Raw genomic sequence first — 19,461 nt, 5'->3', positions numbered from 1 at the left:
AGAAATTAAGTAGTCACAAAACCATTTAATGAACTTGTTAGTCTTTATTCAGAGAGGCCAATAGTCATTGCACTATGCCACAAATGGTGTGGACCAACTCTGGAAGCACAATCAGTCTCTTGAATGTTGAATAGAGTTTTGTGTGTTGTATACCATCAAGGACCCAGACAGGTTGGAAAATCAGCATAAGGGAAAATATGGTACCTCATGTCAGTTCAGGAAGTTGACTATTTTCTTACTGGGCTCCAGTAGGCCTCACAATCGAATAAAGTCAAATACTCTGATAAAGCTTTACTGACTGATCATACAGCTAAGAATCAGATTGGTGGTTCGGGCTAGGATGAACATGTATCAATTTGTCATATGGGTGTGTATGCTGACACCCAAAGTGTTAATGTTGATATAAATCTTAGATACTGACATATCACTGACATACTGACATATCACTGACATGCCTTTATTACCACTAGAATATATATAATGGAGAATCATTGCATACATCCTATTATAAAGGTGAAGTAGATTTAACTAACAGTTTTCCCAAGATTACTTAATCACCTAGGAGAGAAGAACACACATAGAAGTGAAACAGATGGTTTACATATTTATGATCAATTTCACAATTACACAAACATGTCATTCAATGATCTGCCTATTTACCTGCAATGTTGGATGCAATTTCCGCTTGTCCCCCCAGCTGAGAACCCAAACCTGGTCATGTGACTTGTCATATAAGAGCTTCACTGGTAGAGGATCCACATTAACAGACTTTAAAGACACAAACAAATCATTGTTAGGCACAAGCACAAATATATGCAGCAACCAAACTATACTGTATTGACAGCAATTGTTTTTTATAGTGTGGCACTTAGAACCCATTGTCTTTTTCATGTATATTACAGCACATAATATCTGTGTCATTTTGCACTAGTAAAATGCAGGTGATGACTTTGCAATGTAAAATCTGTTAAAACTCAAAGAAACCCTGTTTCTACAAATCATTCAGCAATTTAAGACACATTTGCATTAATACTTAGCATTCAAGCTGCTGTAATGCATCAACTGACTTGCAATATTAACTCAAACTTACTAGGAATATTAAAGTCAGGTTCACTATGATATTTAGCAAATTTCTAACTATCTTTTGGGAATCTGATCCTTACTCTATAAACCTCTTCTTTATTCATTCTCATGCATAAAACAGATTGCAGAAAAAAACGGCATAGGTGTTATACTTGTAGAACATGAAAGGTATGTATTTAGAGCTTTTAGACGGGGTTCAGTCAAAAACAGTTTGCCTTGTTGCAAGTGCTATATAATATAATTCACTTGTAATAAGACAGACTGGTTGTCTGACAAATTTGTGATGGATTAACCCATCTAAAAGCTCTAAATCAGGCCCATATTCTCATATACTTGAATACTGGCCCATTAAATTTGAGGAACCACTTAAAGATTGGAGTAACTTAACAGTGTTATGTTAAAGTGGTCTCATCAAGGTTCCCAAATCCCACTGTGTTTATGAGGAGATTTCCAGGCACAGTAAATTGACTCTTCTAATTGTGATCACCTGTCTGTGCACGTCATCCACTTGTCTTGTGAAAGGATCATCATGGATCACCAATGTTTGACAATATCTCTTTTAGTCAGAAGCACACCAATGCCCTCCAGAATTACGTTCCCCTCAATCGCCCAAGGTCATCAATCACTTCCATTATCAAGATTTTGGACACAACATCCTGTCTTTAGATACTCTTGTGAGCAAGTTGTGAGCAAGTATGTCTCACTATTTGGCAGTTCCACATTACGTAGAAAAAAATCTTCAGTCTCCATGTGACATCTGATGCAGGTCAGGGATTGTGTTTTGCCCATTTTGGTGAAGTAACTCCAGTGCAAGTACTTAATCTGAAAATTGTACAGTCTAGTGGACATAGGTAAGTCCATTGAGTTGAGAAAAGCATCTGTCCAGTTTACCTCCTCAGTTGCCCTAGGTCTTCGTCCTACTGTGATCTAAAAACAGTTAAGCATTCTGGAGAATTACATAAATGAGCATAAAGCACTCTTGAAATTCCACCCCATCCCAGTTGTTCAGTAGTCAGTTGGGCTGGCAGTCTTTGTAGTTTATAGTCATCTTGCAGTGTGGTGATGTACTTCACAGGTTTCCCATTCCATACATCCCTGAAATCAGATATGCCAGGCTGTTTTAGGTTTAAACATATAATAATGGATATCACCCAACTGAAATAGAAATAGCCATTATCATTATAGCCATGAAAACACTGATAAACACCTGCACGTCCTCAAACTCAACTGCAATTCAAAGGCAATAATGTGAGAGATCATGTGTAATTTGTTATTTCTTCCGGATGGGGCCAATACTATGTCAATTTGTTATACAAGCAGCAGCAAGAAAGACTGGTCTAAGATTAGGCTGGTTGATTTCGTTTGTTTAGGGATATTACTAAGATATTTTGTTCCTTTTGTGTCTTCCGGTTTTGTGTGTTTGAGTTATAGGTGCTGATTTAGAAGCATGTTTTCAGGCCTGATATAAATAGTTTTTTACACTGCAGAGAATATGGGATTGTTAAAATCATATTTCATCTTTTGTCAGTTTTTCATTTTGTCATTGATTAACAGTGTAGTGTGAAGTAGTGTGGCTCACTGGTTAGAGGCGGCAGACCCGAGAGCAGAGGACGGCCCGGGACCAGGGTTCGATTCCCGGCGCGGCAGGTTTCTGGACCAGGGTCAGCGGACTCGATAATTCTCTCGCCTCGGTGCCCACTCTGATCAGCGATCACACTCGGCAACTCTGGGCATTAGCTTGCCTCATCTTCACTAACGGCCCCACCAGACCGCCGGGGATGCCTGGTCTCACCCTGGAGATACCCATTAAGGGACCATCTCTCAGGGAAGCCAGGAAGGGTTTCGCAGCGGTCGAAGCGCCTTGGGACCCTACGGGTAAGTAGTGCGCTATATAAATGCCTATACATTTACATTTACATTTACATTGATTGGTGAGATGGCTCAGAGAAATCTTGGCTAATATGTGCTATCATAATTTCCTATAGGGACAGGATTGGTAAAACCCTTAGACCAATGACGTTCCTTTGCTCACATATCAATATGTATAGCAGGGTAATTGCCAAACACCCAGGCTCTAAGCTACGGATGTGCACAATTTCTGTGAATTCCTTTTATATAATTATGTGAAATTTCAGCAAAAATTAGATGAAAGTACACATAATTATGGGAAATGCAAATCCATCAATTAACGCTATATTTATTGTGAAATGCGTCTTTGCTTCAATTTTTGATGAGATCCGATTTCATGCCAAAAAATAGAGCAAAACATTAAAAGGCACCACAAACAACATCTGCTTGCATCTGTGGTTTGCGTGTGATGCAGTTAAGCTTTACTGCGAATTATGATTTATGTATATTGTTACTGCGAATGGTGAGTAATCAAATGCAGTGGCAAATAGGGTGAGTCTGGGAATTTTGCTTAACAGGAAATTCTCAAAATTACACAAATTACTCTGACTAAATTTACATTTTGCATAGACCTAATCTAAGCATTCAATGCAAGCCATAGTGACAGGTACCTGTGAAAAGCGTGTTGTCACCATGTGCATGCAACAGTGGTTAAAGCTTGACACAACTTTTTCTATATACCCAAGCATCATAACATAATGATGTACATATCACCCAAAGACAGCTTATTTCAAGAGAAAGAGGGAGAAGGGCGAACACTAAATACACGTACCGTATTCAACTAGTTCTATTTCACTTTATTCTTTTTGGTGATGGTGGTGATTTTTTCCACTATTAGAAGTGCAACTATTAGAAGAGCAGAGGCCCTGATGAATGCCAAGGGATTTAACACCCGTGAGGCAGAAACATGTTTGCCCTTTCATAGGCAGATATTTGCTACTGTCTTTTTTGCACTGTTCTGGTTTTAATTAGGAGGCATGTCTTGCCCACAGAATAAAGTTGTTAGAAGGAGGACATTCCATCCTATTTTAAGTCACTAATTAGTTTTTGTTGCACTTGTTACCCTTACCATCAAAAGATCAGTCATCATGGATGGTTTGTAATTTTGTTGGACCATATCCTGGAAACAGCAATAAGGTGTGGTGTTTGATGTCCCAATGATCAGGGGACAAGCCTATTATGCACCTGGGTTTGGCAAATGATATGACTGATCATTGAGTCGATTTAATGGAAAACCTTTTTCAAATTGCTTTGGACTGGTTAGCCGAGTGCGAATAACCCAAGATGTGCCGGTCTTAATTGTGTATTTAGTGTTCGCCCTTCTCCCTCTTTCTCTTGAAATAAGCTGTCTTTGGTTGATATGTACACTACGGGATCCTGTGGACTCGGTGACAGCGCAGCTTTAGAGTTTAGCTGGTAAACCCCCTGTGTTCTGTGTGTTGTTAATTCAATAGTAGCTGGGGATTAATACAGGTGTGGGTCGCTAAAAAATATACATCCCTTCGACCCTCCTTAATCGTTGTTTTGGTGTTTATTGTGGAGCAGCTTTTTGGCTGCAGGTCTTTTTACATAACCATACGAATAGATGGTTTTTGACAGTTACGAATAGTAGAACTGTGTTAATATTGAGAGTTGGTTGACCCTGGACAGTAGTGGTGACTGGGTCTTGACTTCTCGGCGAGTGTTCTGACACCTTGGTCTAACTAAATATGGCAGAAATCAGTGGGATTGCATATGATGACGCCACATACAAATCCATATTGGAGAGTATGCCAAGTGTACTGGATATACCATCGATAACCACTCCCAGTACTGGAGATGATTGGGCCAAAGTTATGGTCCTAAAGAAATCACATGCTCGTATTTCGGTCCACGGTATAACTATGGCGGAATACCTTAGGGCTAGTTGTGCCCTGCCTGGCCTGGTGGTCTCCAATGCCCCTCGACTATTTTTACAAGATAAGATTTTTTGAAGGATTGGTCGCTAATAGCATGGAGATGCACCAGGGACTGGTTGATATTGATCATTAGTACAGCGAAAAGAATAGCAGACACCATCTTGGTAGAGATACAGGTTCTGGAAGCAGCAATAAGAACTACGGTAACACCTATTCTGTTCAAGAAACAGCAGGATGAATCTAACAAAAATTCCTGCGAATTCCAGGACACTATCCTCCAAACTAAATTGGACAAATTTAAGAAAGACTTGGCCAAATGGAAACACGAACGTGTGTACCCCTACACGAGCGACACTTATACACCTCCAGTGTATAGGAATAATGGCAGACGGTTTGGGTCAAACTACTCTAGCTCAGGTTCCGATGGTAGCGATCCAGATAATACCAACACTAGCACGCCCACGTTTCCACAACGAGGTAGAGGTAGGGGCAATAAACCATATTTATACGGCAACCAACATATGTACCATTACCAACAGTGGTGGCCACCTACCCCATGGGGATTTCCACCTAGCCAACAGTCATATCCCACACCACCACCACCCCCTAATTTCCAAGAGTTTCCAAATACCTAAAATTCACAAAATGTTTTAGGTTTTGGCCCACGGGGACCCAGGGGCAAAAGGAGAGCGGCCCAGAACACAGGGGTGCAATGGGAAGATCAGACAGGCCCGCTGCAGGCACACGGAGCCAAACTGCCAAGAACCAGAAAGCAGGCCCGTCGGGGAACAATCCCTCGTAGTTAACTTATCTGCAAAGACACTGTCTCCACTTGAAGAGGAAGTACTGAATAAGGGCTTGGGTTTCGTAATGACGAACCATGGGGACCCATTTTCCTTTCAATGTGAATTAAGTCAGTTTTTCAGAAAACTTAGACTACACTATCTCTTCAAAGATAAGAGTAATGATGAAGAACAGACACAAGACACGAACACCGGCTTGAGAGTCAAATCCAAATTTCAGCCACCGACACATACGGTTCCGCCACAGGTTTTGGCGTTTGAACAAGCTGTGGCAGATGACACAGCTACACTGTGGAGTACTAAAATTAAGTCATTTAACAACCTTACCAAACTGCAACAGACAACACTGAAATCACTCTCTGAGGATCAAACAATACCTATAAAGCCTGCGGATAAGGGCGGCTCAATAGTTATTTTAAACACCACTGATTACCAGACAGAGTGTTATAGACAACTCAACAACAGACAAGCTTACTCCCCTCTGTCTGAGGACCCCACTGATGAGATCATCAAGCAGATACGGGATATGGTTGAAGAGGCACTTTCTGAGGGTTGGATCACTCGAAGCGAGGCAGTATATCTAGTTGCTAAACATCCAGTAACACCCTACTTTTACCTTCTACCGAAGGTGCATAAACCCCAGAGGCCTCCGCCAGGCAGGCCTATTATCTCTGGAATAGGTTCTGTTTTTGAGCCATTGTCAACATTTGTTGACTTCTTTTTGCGGCCGATCGTCAAACAAATGCCCACATATTTGCAGGACACCAAAGATGTGCTATGGGTCCTACCTGAAATAGACTTTGATATAGAAAGAGACCTATTGGTCTCTTTCGACGTTGAATCCTTGTACACCTCTATCCCTCAGGATGAGACTTTGGAAGTTGTAACATCCATCCTGAGGGATAATATTGGTGAAACCATCACTCCAGTACCATTCATACTGGCTTTAGCCACCATGGCCATGAAGATTAACTATTTCAAGTACGAAGACAAACTGTTTCTTCAGACCTCAGGAACAAGCATGGGCAGCGTTTTTGCGCCGAGCTTGGCGAATTTATACGTGCACCAGTTCGAACAACAACACATACTGACACCCACCAACCCCTTCCACACCTCTATTAGGTGGTGGAAGCGTTATATTGACGACGTGTTGGTGGTGTGGAGAGGCACACTTGATTCAGTCAAAGAATTCCATCAATGGCTAAATAGTAGAAATCAGTTTCTTAGATTTACTATGGAAGCACATCGAGACAGAATTGCATTCCTGGACCTATCAATTTATGTCACTCCTGCAGGCTTGCAGAGTGAGCTATATAAGAAACCGATGGCCCGAAATTCGCTCCTCTTGTATGACAGTTATCACCCGAAGTCCCTACGCCAAAATCTGCCCTATGGCCAGTTTCTACTTGTTCGTAGAAACTGTTCCAAGAGAGAGGACTTTGATATGCATGCAAGCAATCTCTGTGCACAGCTAAGGGCGAGGCATTACCCCAAAACACTTATCAAAAGATCAAGAAAAAGAGCTTTAAACAACAACAGGGAGGCTCTTCTTGAAGCCCCCATGTCTAAACCACCGTTGGAAAGACTCACATTTGTGAGCACCTTCAATACCAGAAGCAACGCCATTCAAAAAATTGTTAGAAGACACTGGCATATTCTGAACCGTGGTAAAGAAAAAATAGCGCGACCTCTGTTTGCGTTCAAAAGGTCCAGCAATATCCGAGATCGGCTTGTACATACACGGCCAAAAGAGACCCCCAAGAAACTGGGCGAAACCCTATGGAATCTTCCTCCAGTGGTTGGGCACCACCCATGTGGAACTTGTTCGATCTGCCCACAGACTAAACACACGAGGGAGATAGACATAGGTACAAATAGACCTTGGCTACAGCGCAATTTCAGCAATTGCAATAGTACCAACTTAATTTACATGCTGACATGTCCCTGCTCTATACGATATGTGGGCATGACCACTCGTAAAGTCCGGATAAGAATGCTTGAGCATAAGAGCTCTTTCCGATGTAAAAAAAGCCACACCAAACTGACCAGACACTTCTTGGAACAGGCACACCTTGAAACCGATTTCCAATGGACTGTCTTGGAAAAACCATACATTCCCGGGCACATTACTGACGTTTCGGGTTACCTCTTTTCCAAGGAACAGAAGTAGATTTATAAGCTTCAGTCTGACAAAGGTGGATTGAATGATGACATTCCCTGGACCCTTTTATAAATAACGGACTGTGTAGGTATTCAACAGTCGAGTGTATCATCACAGACTTTTCCAACATGGTCACTGTAGCTGCAACTGGGGATGAGTACCTAGAGTCCATGCTATTATCTGGTACCTAGCACTAAGGAGCCCGTATTGCTTATCAACTTTGATCAGGGATGAGCTATCAAACACGCTAGTTTTTCAACATAGTAAATAATCAGTATCACAGTGCTGGTCATATGATATTCCAATCAATGAGAATGTTGTCAAGCCAACCTTCAGTCTAACATGTATGGGTCTCTGTGGCCACTCAGAGAGTGTTTTTCAGTTGTTAGTTCAGTTGTTTTTTAGTTGTTGTCTCTTGCGTCGTCCCGAAACGCGAGTAATACTTAAGAACAATGGTCCCTTTCAAAACATATCTTTATGTAAGCCTCAGGGCTACATTAGACATGTATTACCAACATCTATAACACTAACAACCCCTTAAAGACATTTTTTCACTAACATTCTGCCTTCCTGGATAATACAATTGGGAGTCAGCATTATGGGATTTCTCTTGAATAAATCAATGACTGAACTACTAATATGGCCGATATGACATCATTCTGTAGTTCTCAACATTGAGTCTCGCGCTAGTTTGAGCGCGATTTTGAGCGCGATATTATACGCTTGCACCGGCAATACTCAGGAGAGGTTAACAATATCTAATAGACCTCTTTTTCACAATAATTCTGTTTTCTCTGATACGGAAACTGGTAGTCAGGTTTATGGGCTCCATTACCCATAAACTGATGATTAAACTACTAATAAGGCCGTTATGACATCATACTGTAGTCCCTATCATGTAGTCTCGCGCTATTTCGAGCGCGTTTTTGAGCACAGAACTATACGCGAGGACCGGCAGTATCCATGAGAGGGTTATAAGACATACCTCTGTGCTAGTACACAATATTACCTGTACCTCACATAACAGCCCAACAGAGTAGGGTGCAAGGCGGTACAACACACACAGAGTGTTCTGAACTACCAAAATGGCAGTGTTTACATCATCTAGTAGTTTACAACGCGGTAACTCACTTTTTTCGAACGCAAAGTAGTGCGCCTGATTTCTCTATTAAAATACACGTTTCCAGTACACTCACATGCCCTTATCCTATATACCCTTCTCTTTTGCTGACAATACATGGAGCAGGATGATTCTAAACATATGGACAAGCATTATTGGGGGCATGACAGAGTAATGAAGTGGAGGGTTACTAGTGTAACAAACCCCCTCAGGACTATAATACAGGATACCACCTAAACGTCGGTGCCTCACCCAAGCCTCAGAAGGAAGCCAGAGGTACCGACGGAAAGGTGAGTTAATAAGAACATGGACAGTATGAATACTGCTTAGATATTTAGTTACTAGCCCTTGTGCTTTTTTCTAGTTTTTTTCAGTGGTTCTAAACTAGAGGATATAGGACATTCTGTATCTTTAAGAGGTTTGGTGTCAGAGTCAATTTTCTGAGGTGTTTTGAGGTCTAGCCCATTTAATCTGAGGATGACCTTTCTCATATATTCGTCTCTAGACATAGGGAAACTTTTCTATAGAAGTGGCATTATTAGAAGCTCAAAGGTGTTGCTTTATGGTGCTACATTTCTATTTCCTTCCTTGTGTCCTTGTAGTGCGGGCCTCTTGTATACCTGAGCATGGTCCAGGTGAGGTGAGGTCCTCTCCCCTACCAATAAGGGTGAGCAATTTATTCACTTATCTATATATAAAACTGTATTTTGGTGTTACACTTTTTCACATGTGACTGACACATCCAATATAGCATTAATGATATAACTTTTTCCTCCACAGAATTCACGGAAGCTTACGTGATATGGAGGGGTAATGTTCACGGTGAATACAGGTCGTACAGTATTCAACTAGTTCTATTTCACTTTATTCTTTTTGGTGATGGTGGTGATTTTTTCCACTATTAGAAGTGCAACTATTAGAAGAGCAGAGGCCCTGATGAATGCCAAGGGATTTAACACCCGTGAGGCAGAAACATGTTGGCCCTTTCATAGGCAGATATTTGCTACTGTCTTTTTTGCACTGTTCTGGTTTTAATTAGGGGGCGTGTCTTGTCCACAGAATAAAGTTGTTAGAAGGAGGACATTCCATCCTATTTTAAGTCACTAATTTGTTTTTGTGGCACTTGTTACCCTTACCATCAAAAGATCAGTCATCATGGATGGGTTGTAATTTTGTTGGACCAAATCCTGGAAACAGCAATAAGGTGTGGTGTTTGATGTCCCAATGATCAGGGAACCAGCCTATTATGCACCTGGGTTTGGCCAAATGATATGACTGATCATTGAGCCGATTTGATGGAAAACCTTTTTCAAATTGCTTTGGACTGGTTAGCCGAGTGCGAATAACCCATGATGTGCTGGTCTTAATTGTGTATTTAGTGTTCGCCCTTCTCCCTCTTTCTCTTGAAATAAGCTGTCTTTGGTTGATATGTACACTACGGGATCCTGTGGACTCGGTGACAGCGCAGCTTCAGAGTTTAGCTGGTAGACCCCCTGTGTTCTGTGTGTTGTTAATTCAATAGTAGCTGGGGATTAATACAGGTGTGGGTCTCTAAAAAATATACATCCCTTGGACCCTCCTTAATCGTAGTTTTTGGAATTTAAAACTTCACTAGTTTTCTAACATACTATGCTGTTGTCAGGGTTGGCCACCTCTACAATATCATAATGTTTATTATGGACCCTACCACTGGTGTCCAGGAATTTGTTTGTTAAAAAAATATTTTAATATAACACTTTCCTACTTTTTAAATTAGTTAATTGTCCTGAAAGCCATGCACAGTCCCAAGAGAATGAGTGTGAGAAGTGATGAGATGTGAGAGAGTGTGTGAGAAAGTCTGTGAGGGTGGTTGAGAGAGAAATAGACAATCTTCTAGGCTTAGCATAGCCTACCATAACTCCACTGGTCACACTGCTAGTGGGAATACACATCAGATCCTTCAATAACTCTCAAGCACTTTAAATATGTGTGTTAGAACATTTGTTTCAAGCAAGCAGCAGGTTGCTTTGTAAACAAATGAAAAGCAGTCAGTTTCTATGTATTTTGAAGGTTAAACAGTTGAATGAACACTGATTTCAAAACACTCGAGTAAACATCCCTGATATCCACACAAAAAACACTGAAAGCATGAAAGCTTAGCTACACCTATGCTCACCCAAATCTAAAATCTCTGAAGTTGTGCTGATTGAGCCAAGTGGAACTCTCACCATAGTGGTGTTTCCTGTGTGAGTTTACCCTCCCATCACATCTATTGAAGGGCATTTTGCCATCAGTTGAGTATACCTCTGGTCACTGGGGTAAGAGTCCCAAGGACAAGCGACCTGTAGAGTAGATTCACTACCTCCCCATCCTAGACACATCCTAGAACATGTTTCACTCAAAAAGTAAGGGTGGGTCGTCCCTGTCACTAAAAGGGTGTGTTCTCCCTGACACTAAAGGGACGGTAGTTTATGATGAGCAAATGGTTAGCCCAGTAATAAAAGTGGATGTTTGTAATTACGAGACCCCCTTCATAAGCAAAGCATGACAAATGTGATTGTCTGGAGTAGGTTTCCTGAATTAAAACTACACTTCCTTGATCGTATTTTATCTAAGAAATGTCTGCAGTTATCATATGGGTAGTTCTGAAGCAACTAAATGAGCATGGGGAGTGGTATCATTTTATACAATGGACCCCTGCCAATTATAGTGACCTGTGGTCTGCCCCAGCTTGGACATCTCGCTCCACCTCCTCCATTAGGGTTGTCATAATGAGCTCCCAACACCTTTTGTATCCCAGAGTAAGGTGAATGCCAAGGTATATGAAATCCTTCGTTTCAGTGGTCAATTAAGCATACCAGCCAGCCAGGTAGAATATCGATGAAGTGGGACCAGGGTCGGTTTTCCCTGGTTCTCCTGTAACCTCAAGATTGCAGGTGAAATAGTTTAGAATGTTCATTAATCCCTGCCCAATCCATTGTGGGTAGCAAATGAAAAGAAGCATGCCGTCTGTTTATAATCTCGATCTTCAATGCCACACTCCCACTAGAAGGCAGAACCACGTGTTAGACCTGTCAGCCTTAGGTTGATCTTCACCCAAATGGTTCGCCTTCTTCTCTCTTGTTTTGCTGGTTTCATTTTAGTTGGCATTAGGACTCTGTGCACTTTAGCAGTGCTAAAGTGTTTGTGCTCACGCTATAAAACATGGCAATGTTGCCTTATACTTGATAGGCATATTTAGCTTACTTATAAGTCCCTAGTAAGGCACTATAACATATACCCATGGCTGGTAAACTGTGGAGAAGTGTGGCTCAATGGTTAGAGGAGGCATACCCAGAAGCTGAGGTCAGACCCGGGACCAGGGTTCAATTCCCGACGCGGCAGGGTCTGAGCCCAAGTGTCCACGGACTTGATAATTCTCACTACGGTGCCTACTCGAATCACGGGTTCACACTCTGCAACTCTGGGCAATAGCTTGCTTAATCTCCACTACGGTCCCCCACGGCGGGATTCCTGGCTTTCACCTTGGGATGCCCAGTACGGGTTATCTCACAGGGAAAAGCCAGGACGGGTTCCCAATGCAAGCGCCGGGACACCCCGTTGGGGTAGCCGTGCACTATATAAGATACACAAAAATAAAAATACATACTACTTGGGGCCTGCAGCCCCACACACTTAAATAGCCCCTTCAAACATGTCCCAGGTCTTCCATTGCAGCCTGTATGCAGTTTAAACAGCTGATTTGACTTGGCAAAATATTTCCCTTGCCATGCCTAAAAACACTTTTTTTAATCACATATAATACACCCTTAAGGTAGGCCCTAGGGTGTATTGTAATTGAATAGTTGGTGATGTACGTATATGTTTTACATGTCCTGTTAGTGGAAAACACCAAAATTCATTTTTAACTACTGTGAGGCCCCCAACTCCTATAGGATAACATTGGGTTACCTTATTACATTTAATAAGTGATACTTTTTATTTGGGAGCAGCTCAAAATACAGATTTGGTGTCTAGAGAATTTTAATTTAAAATCCTCATTAATGATTAAGTTGGCTTAAAAGCCACTGTTTCAAAAATGTCACTTTTAGAAAGTTAGCATTTTCTTGTCTTGCCGTTTGGTGCCTGTAGCTTGTTTCCTGGGTCACTTGACTAGGTGTAATTGGCAGTTAGCCTTTGAGTATTGTTCCCAGACAGCCACAAAATTGCGGGATTAGGTGTCTGCAGGAAGGGACATCTATGGCAGGATGGAGGGGCAGAGCTGTGCACAGCCGTACTTGCACATCAAAGACGCTGCCTCAGCTCACACACAAAGAACTTCACACTAGCCTACTGTGGCTGCATACAGAATGCGACCAGGGCAGGGAGGCAGGAAATTCCGAAAACGTTTGTGAGGGGAACACTTTACAAGGTTCTTCAACTTCAAAGCTGGCATCAGGTATAAACATATGACCTTCAAACTCACTCTTCAGTACACTTCCGGATCTGCAGAAGGACTCCCAGTGGACTGCCCTGCTGCCCGTGGCCTGTTGTATACTTCAGAGGACTGCTCTCCTGCCTAAAGCCTGCCCTGCAGCCTCAGAGGACTGCCCTTCTACTCAGGGCCTTCATTCCTGCTTGGCTAGTTGGATTCCCTTCTAATCAGAGCCTAAGGGTCAGAAAAGGCTACAACAATCTTGAATCTGCACCTGGACACATCCTGAGTGGACCCTCTAAGTGGTGCCTATCCAGTAATGGACCCTTGGAAGAGGTGGTAAAGGCTCACAAGTAGCCCAAATCCAAAACTTGGAACTTTAAAAAATGTCTGCCAATTTTCATGCTCTGAGAACAGAGAGGAGACCGAACCCACCTGCTTACAAGTCCACAAAGGTGCATCGTAAGTTAGCTTGACTTTGTGGCAGCTCCCAATAGGCTCTTGTCCACAGAAGCAAATCCTGTTCAACCACTCCTGTCCAGTCTTGTGGGGCCCCCTTCGGCTACAGCCTGCAGATACGTCCTGCTGGAGATTTCCGGCTTCCATAACAGAGACTAAGTCTGAAAGTAAGAATCTTCACCACAATTTAGTCCAGCAGCAGCCTGATGATGACACCTCCTGCTCAGACACTACCGGCTGCCTTGCCTCAGTGAACTTTACCTTCTCAGACACTTTTCTTTGAAAATTCTTTTAAGTCCAAAGGTGAGCAGAGACCGAGCCCAATCCACTTCATGTATCAAACTGCATATCTTTAAGGGCAACCATAACTTTCTGCTCTCCCAGCCTTATGTGAATAGATGTACGCAGCTGGCACTTTGATATTTTAGGGGCTATTTTATGCTTTATAAATTCAACACTCCAGTTCTGCTGATTGGATTTTTGTTGTTTTAGTGTCAAATAATTTATCAAAATGTACTCTATATTTCTACATTTTTGATGATTTTTTCTTGTATTGTGTTTTCACTTTATTACTGTTTTAGTGCTGCATAAATACTTTACACATAGCCTTTAAGTTAAGCCTGACTGCTTTGGTGCCAAGCTATCAGTGCATTAAGCACAGGTTAATTTAGTGAGTTTTTGGGCTCACCATGAGAACGACTTTGGCTGCTGCTTGAGTAGGGTTTCAGCCCCTTCAACCAACAACCTAATGTCACACATCATGGCTCTCTCCTTTCTCCCAACCTAAGTGTAATTCAACTGGGGAATAACTAGATATCATCCTTATTTATATAAAATAGCCTGCGTCAATAAGGGTTGCCTAGTTAAATATTGCAGGAAAACTATACAAAAGAGCTTAGAAGAATAGTTTGTCTAGAAATGGAGAGTATCTGGGCAAATGCAATTGTTTACCCGAGAACAAGGAGCACAAAGGGGTTTTGGAATATAGTAAATAGAGTGTTGGAGGCAGCTAAAATTATTGTAGCAGTGCCAGGTTCGGTGGAAACTTGGGTGAGATATATCAGAGCTGTACAAACTTAAAGATGAAAATATGGGAGGACTATGGAGCACGCAGGTTGGGGCCTTGGAAATGGGGTTAATGGAGAGTTATGTGCCCCCGTCTGTAAGGAGTATTGAATCATCATAAAAGGTCTAAAGAATTCTAGGGCCCATGGACCTGATGGCCTTTCTTCTGATGGAATTAAATTCAACCCTAGTTTGTGGGCACAAGTACTGGCTTCAGTATTTGGAGCAATAATTAGCGGTCAGGAGACACAGAACTTAGAGAGGTAGCATTAGGGTCCAGCTGTAAAAAAGGTGGAAACAGGACCTTCCATCAAGTTGCAATATGATCACAATGTTGATTGTCCATAAAAAGGTATACATGAAACATCATCTGGGGCTGTTAGAAGATTGGGTAAGTGAGGCAAGTATTCTACCCACGGTTTCTTTGTGTCATACATTGATTTTAAATAGGCCTTTACTTTAGGAGAAGATGTGAAAATGGAAGTGCCCTCTGTGTTTATTTACATTGATTATTCAACTACATGAAGGCTCATGGACCAGGGTAGAACTAGGGGGTAACAAAGCACTGTCTAGAAAAATTGCCACCCTAAAGGATTGAGACAGGGGTGTTTGTTGGCCCGGCTCCTGTTCTCCATATATATTGGGGATGATATGGTAGGATTAAATCAGGTTAGGTCTTTTCCCCCAAAATTAGGTCACAGGTCAATTTCAGAAATGCTTTATGCTGTTGATACATTTTTGTTAGATCTGACGCTGGTTGACCTCCAGAGGAAATTAGATGTTTTCGCTGATTATTTTAAGTCCAAAGATTTTAAAATAAATACCGCCAAATCAAAAGTAATGGTCTTCTCGAAAGGAACGGTTCTGCATATAAGGTTTAAATGGTGGCTAAGCGGTGTTCCTGTGGAGGTGGTTAAGGAATATCGTTATCTTGGTCTTCTTTTTAGATATAACCTAAATTTGACACCTCATATAGACCTCCAGGAAAGTGTGTTCTAAGGTTATTGTAGGTACTCTATATAGGCTGGATCTTGCACTGGGTCATAAGACCATTGAAGTTCTTAGAGACCTCTAATGCTAAATCTTTCATTTACTATTGTATTGCTGTGGGATTATGTCAGTAAAATACCTGAAAAATTGCAGATATTGAAATGAATACCTGGAAAAAATGGCTGGGTCTGCCCAGAGGGCCCGTAAATAGTGCCCTAAGGTAAGAACTGGGCCTTACAAGAGTCTTATTTAAATATAAACAGCGGATCCATGATTACTGGTTATGTCTCCTTAAAGCTGAAGAGCTTACACTTCAGCACCCTCAAGTCTCTTTGCAATGTGCTGGGCTGAACTTATCCAGTGCTTCACTGTGAAATGCTGGTCAGTGCTTTCTCTGCTTGAGAGATCCAACATTTCTCAGTGGTGACCAGGTCCACAACATTGTTGAGGTCCTGGTGAAGCAAAGAAACTTCCATGGACACTTCCAAAATCTTTTGTGTGAGGAGTGTGATGCTTTTATGACCGGTAGAATGGTATCAGTGAAAGCATCAGCCTGCAGGGGTTCCCCAATTTATGGCCTGAGGTGATGTTTTGCAAAGTGTTCCATACTGATTAAGAGCTAAAACGTTGTGCTTAATATTTCATTATGTCCTTGGTGTTAGCCTGCTGCTGATTGATTGACAGTGTGCGTCAGACCTTACCTTCTCATTATAAATCTATTTTTGCCAGGAGACGGGTTTGGCAATACCCAGACAACTCATAGCATATTGGTGTAGTTAATCCTTTGCCCCCCATGTTTCACGTCCATCAACATTGCCTACCTCAACCAAAATTGCAGGCAAAGGAGACAAGGGGAGGAACAGTGGGGAGGAGGCCAATAAAAAAAAGGGCCAACCCTGGTTCAGCAAAACAGCTGCAAGGTACCTTCATGCTCAAAATCCAGCTCAGCGTGTCACTGTGGCTACTTGGTGAAACTGTTGAAATAATATAATTCCAGTGGTCAGAGTTACGTCAAAGTCCATCCAATCCCTACAGAGGAAAGAACTCTCCCTGCACCTCCATCAGTTCAATTCAGCCGGCCGCGCCCCAGCTTTGCCTCTGTCACTCCCCTTGCCACGTCAGGGCCCAGGAGCTAAGGTTGGATCTCACACTGTCTGACTCACTCCATCTTTTTAGTACTGACCTTAGAGTTACACTGCAATGCTCAAGAGTCCTTACCCCAGGCTTTCGAAACAACGGGAAGGGCATCAGAGACCCTGCCACCTCATGGCAGGGGCCTCATATCCTCTTCCATACCCCACCTCTCTGTCAGCACCAGAGTGTGCCTCACTTTACTCTCTTACTCGTCGCTGGGCCCCCTTCCTGTCTCAGGGCTGTGTGCCAGCCTGGTGTAAAGACAACTCCAAGGCCTCTGCATTGCTCGTTCTGTGATCTCCTCTACTATTTTTGGTAGACGCAGAGCAAGGACAGCTTCCACGAATCAGGGCACATCAGTAGGACCAGAGTCATGGCCCACCTGCAGACATGGTGGAGGATGGTGCAGGATTTTCCAAGCAGAGGACTGTAGCTTATTGGAGAACATCCGCCACGATGACTGCCTTCACCATGCCCTCAATTCAGCTCTTACTCGAAATGGAGGTGTATCAAGATTCAGATAACATTTCTGACTATTATGGAATCCACTGGGGTTTCAGAACTCTTTCCAGGAATCTGTGATTGTCTCAGTTGCACAAAGTATTTCTGTAATTCTTCATGAATTACGTGTTATTCACAGGTCGAACTGTCAACATGTGAGTGAATGTGGTAAGTGTATGTTTATGCATTCCTATGGCATACATACAGTGTATTAGCATTTTGATACCGTTCTCTCCGCAGCAGATTTTTTTCCCATGGAGAAATCCCTCCTCTTACCCATCCACTAATTCAGGGAGTGTTCCCTCTCCAGAAAAACCCGGTATAAGTATTTTTATTGACAGACTGGCTGATGTCTCAGAGGAAAATACTACATACGCTGAATTTGTGGTTATGCACAAATCCGTAGTAAACACAATCAAAATAAGACTAGGGTTAGAGATTAGGGGTTTATTTAAAAGCCCCTTGCGCCACTTTTGAGTCACTTTTCCCATGTTAAAAGTGACGCAAAGGTGGTGCAAGGGGCTTGCAAATAAGCCCCTGGGTTCTTTCAAGGACAAGTATAAATTCCTATTTGTGGTGGGGATAGGTAGAGGACACCATTATAACTGATAGGGGTGGAGCGAACGGGGCTTTTCCACAAAATATTCCGCATAGGCAACCTTGTTAAAATACAAATTAACTTTTACAAAGTCTTGACTCACGTATAAATGTACACCTGTTACATTTATGGGGGATAACGTTTTTTTATGCTGGCTCCCCATGACATGCGATTTTTGTTTTGAAGTGCAAATAGCGTCTGTGCGCTAAAAATGGTCACAATGACTAATTTCATGCTAAAACATTAACGTAAAATGCCAAAGCCAGCATTTCTCATATTTACACCTATTTTTTCATAAATTATGGCCATTTCACGTAATTTGTGTTATGCAAATTTTTCATCTACCTACATTGTTTTTATTTATGTAAAGACTATGAAATTCAAAAAGAAATTCAGGGACTGTCCTGGGATACTGCAACTGTTGCAGCTTTTCCTCAAGTACTTCTATAATTCTCTGTGAATACCAAAGATGCCAGATTTTTACTACACCTAGAAATATTATTTTCAGAATCAGGACTAACAGGAATACAACTGTGACCATATAGGAGGTGGAAATGGGACTATCAAAAGTTTGGGAAATCCCTAAACTTTCATACCAATGTGTGTTCATCCACTCAGACCTCACACTCTCTTAATCAATCAATCAAAGATTTCTTGTAAAGAGCTAATTGTAACCCTGTGGGGTCTCCAGGTGAAAGGTCCAAACATCCGAGGTCAAAGAGCCATGCCTTGAACTTCTTACTGAATTCTTCAAGTGGAGAGGTGCATGGGGAAGGAGGAGGTCCGTCCAGGACTTGGTGGCATGGTAAGAGAAGGAACGACCTCCACAGAGGTTGTGGCGGATGCAGAGGGTGTGGGCCAGGGCGAGAGAGGTGGAGAGGAGTTCCCTGGTGGGTCACTGGAATGTCTGGCGGTGGTTGATGTAAGTGGGCCCAGTTTTGTAAAGGGCCTTGTAGGCATCAGTCAGGTGCTTGATGAGGCATCCTTTCTGTACAGGGAGCCAGTAAAGGGCTCTGAGGTGGGGGGTAGTGCTGGTTCTCCTGGGGAAGTTAAGGTCTGAAACAGACTTTAGGATTCTAATGCTGGGGAGGAATGTATGCCACAATTTGTTGTTTTAAATATGACCTAGCAGAATTTTGTATCCATGAAATGGACAGCCAGTATACATACCATCAAAGTAATTATATACACAGAAGCATACATTAGGAATTTCTTTTTCCACACATCTTGACCACATGTTGGTACTTGGTAGTCGAGATCATGGATTCAATATTTTGTAGGTGGAGATAAAACCATGATGTTATGTTCCACACTGGTGTAATTGTACAAGTGAGGTCACTCCATTGAT

The 19,461-nt window shown here is 42.2% G+C and overlaps 1 protein-coding gene across 1 annotated transcript in view; it reads right to left on the bottom strand.

The window, feature by feature from the left end:
• FSTL4 (follistatin like 4) overlaps positions 1-19,461 on the bottom strand; it is a 2,088,981-nt gene that overhangs the window by 53,653 nt on the left and 2,015,867 nt on the right. The window contains exon 14 of the mRNA XM_086931534.1: positions 661-768. Coding sequence (XP_086787660.1) covers positions 661-768 — 108 coding nt within the window. The remainder of the gene's footprint in view (positions 1-660; positions 769-19,461) is intronic.

This window comes from Lissotriton vulgaris, chromosome 7, assembly GCF_964263255.1.
Source record: "Lissotriton vulgaris chromosome 7, aLisVul1.2, whole genome shotgun sequence".
Taxonomy (NCBI): domain Eukaryota; kingdom Metazoa; phylum Chordata; class Amphibia; order Caudata; family Salamandridae; genus Lissotriton; species Lissotriton vulgaris.
The sequence above is the reverse complement of the archived record's forward strand: the minus strand, read 5'-3'. Positions and strand labels throughout refer to the sequence as shown.